Here is a 7,677-nt window from a genome sequence, read left to right on the forward strand (position 1 = left end):
CATTCTCTCAACCAGCTTCATGAGGTAGTCACCTGGAATGCATTTCCATTACAGGTGTGCCTTAAGTCAATTTGTGGAATTTCTTTCCTTAATGCGTTGAGCCAATCAGTTGTGCTGTGACAAGGTAGGGGTGGTATACAGAAGATGGTCTTTAACCAAATAGGGCTAAGTCCATATTATGACAAGAACAGCTCAAATAATCAAAGAGAAACAGTCCATTACTTTAAGACATGATGCTCAGTCAATCCAGAAAGTTTCTACAAGAGCAGTCGCAAAAACAATCAAGCGCTGTGATGAAACTGGCTCTCACGAGGACCGCCACAGGAAAGGTAGACCCAGAGATACCTCTGCTGCAGAGGACAAGTTCCTTAGAGTTCACTGCATCTCAAATTGCAGCCCAAATAAATGCTTCAAAGTTCAAGTAACAGACACATCTCAACATCAACTGTTTAGAGGAGACTGCGTGAATCAAGCCTTCATGGTTGGATTGCTGCAAAGAAACCACTACTAAAGAACACTAAGAGACTTGCTTCTGCCAAGAAACACAAGCAATGGACATTGGACCGGTGGAAATCTGCCCTTTGGTCTGATGAGTCCAAATTTGAGATTTTTGGTTCCAACTGCCGTGTCTTTGTGAGACGCAGAGTAGGTGAAAGGATGATCTCTGCCTGTGTGGTTCCCACCATGAAGCATGGAGGAGGAGGTGTGGGAGTGCTTTGCTGGTGACACTGTCAGTGATTCATTTAGAATTCAAGGCACACTTAGCCAGACTGGCTACCACAGCATTCTGCAGCGATACACCGTCCAATCTGGTTTGCGCTTAGTGGGACGAGCATTAGTTTTTCAACAGGATAATGACCCAAAACACACCTCCAGCCTGTGTAAGGCCTATTTGACCAAGAAGGAAAGTGATGGAGTGCTGCATCAGATGACCTAGTCTCTACAATCACCCGACCTCAACCCAATTGAGATGGTTTGGGATGAGCTGGACCGCAGAGTGAAGGAAACGCAGCCAACAAGCGCTCAGCGTGTTCTTGTGGTCCGCCCACACAATGAACGGATGTTCCGCCCCCTCCAACCAGTGTCTCCACTCCTCCAACACCATCTTCACCGCGAGAAGCTCACAATTCCCCACATCGTAGTTCCTCTCCTGGCATTTAGGGGACGGGAGAAGCCACAGGGATGTAACTTGGGGTCCAGGGCAAAATCCTGGGACAGGACAGCCCCCACTCCCAAAGCATCGGCCTCCACCATGAACTGAGGGGACAGATCCGGATGAACCAATATGGGAGCAGTGGTGAAGCGGAGCTTGAGGTCCCAGAATGCCCAGTCAGCAGCTGGGGACCATGTGAACGGAACCTTGGGAGAGGTGAGTGCAGACAGGGGGGGAAGCCAGGGTGCTGTAACCCCGGATAAAGCACACACACTAGCCTCACTAATACAGTACAGCTCTGCGGTTGTTCAGTGTATGCAGCACAGATGGCTAAAGCATTACCTGAGAACATCTCCCCCTGTACTGTGTAGCCCCTGTCCATCGCTGTCTGGACTATGGTCTACATGGAAACACTGAGGGGGCTGTGGTAGGTGACCTGCCATCCATAGATCCACCAGACCACATCTACACGTAAAAACACACACACACCTCAGACAGGGGTATGTACCTTAGGAAGTATAACAGCACATTTAATGACAAAACTACTAACAAAAGACATCAAGAAAGATTAATTCACACGTATTAGATCAGTGATTCCTTCAATGGAGGAATGCTACATTTTGAAAAGACGAAATCAAGCTTTACGTGACTTAATGTGGGCTGTCTTGGATGAGGGATGAGGAAACAGCATCCACTGCAGGTCTTTCCTGAAACTACATCAACCAGTAAACAGTCAGCCACACCACAAAACATACTTTCTTACTGCCAGCTGGTAACAAATTAGTTATTGAACAATGGATATATCACAGTAGTCTGTAGCTTGGTCTTGATGGGATAGCTCAGAGCGTCATCTCTTTTCTTGCATTTGTGTTCTATTTGTAGTGGCAACTCCCACATGATCACTACAGTGCTGCTTTCATGGACAGAAACTGTTCTAAACTGAACGCCCAGGTGCAGAACACCCCCACCCCAGTGCACTGACTATAAAGGTGGAGAGTGTTACCCATTTTGCAACTGATGACCCCATTCCATTCCATAATCTGTAGGCCCGATTAAAAATGTAAAATAAATTACACACTCACCACAAGTGTGAATGGTGTAGATATTTTAGTCATTTAGCAGATGTTCTTATCCAGAGTGAATTACAGGAGCAATTACAGATTAAGTGCCTTGCTCAAGGGCACATAGACATATTTTCTCACCTAGTCAGCGTTGGAATTCCAACCAGCAACCTTTCGGTTACTGGCCCAAAGCTCTTAACCATTAGGCTACCTGCAGAACTCTTCCAGTGGTTTTCCAACCGCCATGATGCAGAGCTTAAATAGCTTTAATCTGCAACGCTTGTCTGACAACTTATTTTTATGTAGACAGTGAGCCTCACCTGCTCTCCCTCTGAGCAGCACTGGGCCTCTGAGTGATCTCCCTCGGCAGAGGTCTTTCCTGCCGCTATGGCCTGGTACAGCTTCTTCTTGCTTGGCCCGAGGCAGCTGTAGGTGCTCCATTGAAATACCCTGTCAATGTAGTGCAATTCTGGGTGATAAGGGCTCCACTCCATGACAAGGAAGCTATTGAAATGACACATATGACCCACTGATGGAATAAAGTTGCATTAATGATGAAGTGAAATTTGCTTAATTTGTGTACATAAAAAACTAAAAACATTACTGTGTAGGAGGCCTATTAATTGAGCTCCTTATTGCTTAACTTACTGTCAGAGCTTCTACATCTAATGTCTAGGTACAGTGCATCCAGAAAGTATTCAGACCCTTTACTCAGTACTTTCTTGAAGCACATTTGGCAGCGATTACAGTCCAGAGTCTTCTTGGGTATGACACTACAAACTTGGCACACCTGTATTTGGAGAGTTTCTCCCATTCTTCTCTGCAGATCCTCTCAAACATGGTCAGGTTGGATGGGGAGCATTGCTGCACAGCTATTTTCAGGTCTCTCCAGAGATGTTTGATCAGGTTCAAGTCAGGGCTCTAGCTGGGCCACTCAAGGCCACTCACTCCTGCGTTGTCCTGTTGGAAGGTGAACCTTACAAAAAACAATATTTTCCTCAATCCTGACTAGTCTCCCAGTCTCTGCCGCTGAAAAACATCCCCACAGCATGATGCTGCCACCACCATGCTTCACCGTAGGGATGGTGCCAGGGAGTTCAATCTTGGTTTCACCAGACCAGAGAACCTTGTTTCTCATGGTCTGAGAGTCCTTTAGTTGCCTTTTGCAAACTGCAAGCGGGCTGTCATGTGCCTTTTATTGAGGCTTCCGTCTGGCCACTCTACCATAAAAGCCTGATTGGAGGAGTGCTGAAGAGATGGTTGTCCTTCTGGAAGGTCCACCCCACAGAGGAACTCTGGCGCTCTGTCAAAGTGACCATCGGGTTTTTGGTCACCTCCCTGACCAAGGCCATTCTCCCCCGAATGCTCAGTTTGGCCAGGTGGGCAGCTTTAGGAAGAGTCTTGTTGGTTCCAAACTTCTTCCAATTAAAAATGATGGAAGCCACTGTGTTCTTGGGGACCTTCAATACTGCAGGAATTTTTTGGTACCCTTTCCAGATCTGTGCCTCAACACAATCCTGTGTGCCTTTCCAAATCATGTCCAATCTATTTAATTTACCACAGGTGAACTCCGAAAGGATGATCAATGGAAACAGGATGCACCTGAACCCATTTTCGAGTCTCATAGCAAAGGGTCTGAATACTTATGTAAATAAGGTGTTTCTGTTTTTTTTTTTGCTTAGTCACTATGGGTTATTGTGTGTAGATTGATGACGGAAAATAATAATCAACTTTAGAATGAGGAGTAACATAATGTGTAAAAGGGAAGGGGTCTGAATACTTTCCGAATGTTCTGTATGTTACATCATGACTAAAGTTGCAAAAAACGTTTCTGAAATATGTGCATATGACATGCAGTTTGATTAACATTGACTTTATTGCATGTCTGTTTTAGTTGAGTTTAGTAATGAGACGACTTCAAGTGCAGACCTGAGAGCTATTTTCAAGTTGTTACATGTTAGGACTAGTAGTTGCTAGCTAGGTAGCTGAATAAAGCCATGTTTGGTAACAAACACGGCTTTCATTGAAAGCGGCTACAATGTGGCATTTTCTACAGTAAGTTTACAGAACAGAAGAACTACTTAGCTAGCTAGCTATCAATAACAAAATAATTGAAAAGTAGTTCATCTTTTGAACCGAATAATAGCTGTTTGAAACATACGGATGGCTCTCAAACGCAGTAGATTGCACGATGATAATATCATAAGGATATGTTAAAGCCTATTTCTTTGGATGTGTAAAAGTAAATCAATATGATTTACAGATTTGAGCATCTGCGCAGCATCTTGCTTAGGTTGACTCTCGTGAATGAGCAGCAATGTTACCAATGGGCGGGAGCGTCTGAAATTTAGCACATCATATCCAATGATGTTAACGGGGTGGCTAAAATAATCCAATGAAAAGCTATTCTGGACAGGATCCGGAAATTACACCAGCCAATCAAAAATAGTTGGCATTGTTAGCTATTAAGGCTTTATACGTATACGATGTTAGCTAGTAGCAAGTTCCAGCAGAAATAAAAAGTGGGTTGTCGGGTAGTCGTTTCATTCATTTCTTTCGAGGCCGATTATATTGTGCATCTCAGTACTGAAAGGTAAATACAACGTCTCAATTATTGATTTATTTATTCTAATATGCAAGTCACCAGTTTGGGAAAATGAGTGGACATTGATGGCGTGCGTCTGCCAACTAACGTTAACGTATCTGTAGTAGCTAATTTAGCCAGCAGCTAAAATTATTAAATGGTAACTAGCTAGTTATCTTTTTTAGTTAACTGTCTACTTTTTAATTGTAAAACACGTGGTTAATAGTTAAAACTAGCTATCGTTAGCTCCCACCTTATTTTACATATAGCTACGTAAGTTAGCTAGCTACTTTAAGGAGGTTATAGGGCGCTACAAGTATCGTTAGTTGACATGTGTTCGTAATGACCCATTTGTTTCATTTCACAGAAGATGGCTGCTCCGGATATGCGTCTCAACCACACCATATACATCAACAACCTCAACGAGAAGATTAAAAAAGATGGTTAGATCTGGCTACCCCCCCATTTTTGTTACTATTTGTTTACCCATCAACCATGCCAACGGCTCTTTGCATAAACATGTCTTGTTTGTACCCTTTGTCCCCCAGAACTGAAAAAGTCGTTGTACGCCATTTTCTCTCAGTTTGGTCAAATCCTTGACATTTTGGTTGCCCGCTCCCTGAAGATGAGGGGTCAGGCCTTTGTCATCTTCAAGGAGGTCAACAGTGCCTCCAATGCCCTGCGTTCCATGCAGGGGTTCCCATTCTATGACAAACCTATGGTGAGCTACTGCCAATACACATGGTACACATCAGCTAGCTTTTGCCTGACACATGTTTTATCTAGAGAATGATGGTTCTCCAGTATGCAGCCCTGTCCTTTAAATAGTCCTGTCGTCAACTATACCTCTTTCTCGTCACAGCGTATTGGGTACGCCAAAGGGGATTCTGACATCATCGCTAAAATGAAGGGCACCTACGTGGAGCGCGACCGCAAGAAGGAGAAGAGGGTCAAGGGCCCAGAGGCTGCAGGGGCCAAGAAGGGTGTGCCAGGAACCCCTGTAGTACCCATGGGGCCTGGAGTTCCAACACCCATGCCTGTAAGTGTTCTACTGTGAGACAGAACCACCTTTTGTAGCCACTGATAGCCATGCGCTTAACATGTTTTCTTAAAGACAAAATGGCAGATTGTGTTATTCCACGTGTATTGCTAATTGGTAATGCGGCTGAGTTCATTGAACATGATTTTATTTTTATTTTTTTCTGAAGGGAATGCCACCCATGAGCGGGGCTCCTCGTATGATGCAAATGCCAGGGCAGCCCCCTTACATGCCCCCGCCAGGGATGATGCCACCTCCTGGGATGGGCCCTGGGGGGATGCCCCCTGGTGCTATGCTTCCGGGTGGGATGATGCCAGGGCAAATGCCCCACGCCCAGGTATGGATCACGTGTGTTTATCAGTGTTAGTTTATATCTTGTCAGCGCCCTTTTTATTAACTAAACAGCGTATCTGTTTAGTGGAATGCTGTAATCATGAGTTTGTTTGAAGTTCGTCTTACTGTATAATCTCACTAACTCATTACATTGATAAATGTGATCTTCTTTACCTCCAGGTTGCAGAAAACCCTCCCAACCACATCCTTTTCCTCACCAACCTCCCAGAGGAGACCAACGAGCTCATGCTGTCTATGCTCTTCAACCAGTTAGTACCTCTTCATTGTATTCCCCCCCTGTTCATGTACTCCTTGGTGCAGTGTGAAAATGTAATGTTTATTTTTCCATGTTCCGTAGTATTGGAACACATCTGTTCTGTTTTCAGTTTCCAATATTGTGGTTATGTTATCTACTAGTGTATGTTGAGATTGAGTATGTTGACAAGTATAGACCCTTGATGGGTGTGTCTCTTTAACAAGTCTGCCTGAAGTTCTGTCCTGATGTTGACTGTTTTCCCACTTCAGGTTCCCTGGGTTCAAAGAGGTGCGTCTGGTACCTGGTCGCCACGACATCGCCTTTGTAGAGTTTGATAATGACGTGCAGGCTGGAGCGGCCAGGGAGGCACTACAGGGCTTCAAGATCACCCAGACCAACGCCATGAAGATCTCATTCGCCAAGAAATAACACACCAGAGAGCTCTTAAATGGTTTACCATCTCACATACACACCAGAGAGACCTCCTCACCTTACACTATACCAGCACAGAGCTGACTACTAACCTGTCCTTTGCCAAGAAGGCGCAGTGCGTTACTTGTCCACACACACACACACACACAGAATAACTGGAGATGACTTGCCTTGTGTCTGATTGTAGGGTACCGACGGTTTAGAGCACAGGCGTAGACAGGTCAGCATTTTGATGATTGCAATGCTGGCACTAGGCTCAAACGATAACTTGTAAGGAGAATATTGGTATAGTGATTTGGTGTTAACAGGACAGTTAGCTGACATTTGCGTATCCATAGCTCTGGTTGAGAACATTTTTAATTTAGTCAGTTTCTGCACCCATTCTTTGAGGATAATATCTGGTGTTCGTATGTAAGTATATTTACATTTTTACTGTTTGTATGTTGTAAAAGCATTGCACCCGGGGTCTGTTTCACCCAGACATTGTACCTGGAGCGTTTCTGTTTGATTAAAACCTGCCTTTTCTAATGACTAATGCTGTGGGTGGTTTCTGCTTTTATATCTGGGGAGACGCCAGGGGCTGTATTGTAAACAAAACTATGGAGCAAACCAGGCCGGGTTGGCTTAGATTGACAACTATATATTGTGTCAATGTTTATTGAAAACAAATACATTTTGCTCAATGAGCACTTCTCGCAAATACGTTGTTGGTTAACTAGCAAATGTTGTATATTATAAACGCCTCCAAACCAACTGAAATTAGCCACCTACGATTCCCTACATGGCAGCATCTCATTGTTGCTAGCTGACTGTTCAAAA

At 44.3% G+C, this 7,677-nt stretch overlaps 1 protein-coding gene across 1 annotated transcript; it reads left to right on the plus strand.

Annotated features, from left to right (window-relative positions):
* Positions 1-4,690: 4,690 nt before the first annotated feature.
* On the plus strand, positions 4,691-7,393 carry LOC115141508 (U1 small nuclear ribonucleoprotein A-like). The gene is made up of 7 exons (XM_029680432.2): positions 4,691-4,807; positions 5,166-5,241; positions 5,347-5,519; positions 5,661-5,837; positions 6,007-6,174; positions 6,351-6,439; positions 6,696-7,393. The coding sequence occupies exons 2-7, from the start codon at positions 5,169-5,171 to the stop codon at positions 6,853-6,855; spliced, it is 840 nt and encodes a 279-aa protein (XP_029536292.1). The 5' UTR covers positions 4,691-4,807; positions 5,166-5,168; the 3' UTR covers positions 6,856-7,393.
* The last annotated feature ends 284 nt before the right edge of the window (positions 7,394-7,677 follow it).

The sequence above is a fragment of the Oncorhynchus nerka genome, linkage group LG14 (genome assembly GCF_034236695.1).
Source record: "Oncorhynchus nerka isolate Pitt River linkage group LG14, Oner_Uvic_2.0, whole genome shotgun sequence".
NCBI lineage: Eukaryota > Metazoa > Chordata > Actinopteri > Salmoniformes > Salmonidae > Oncorhynchus > Oncorhynchus nerka.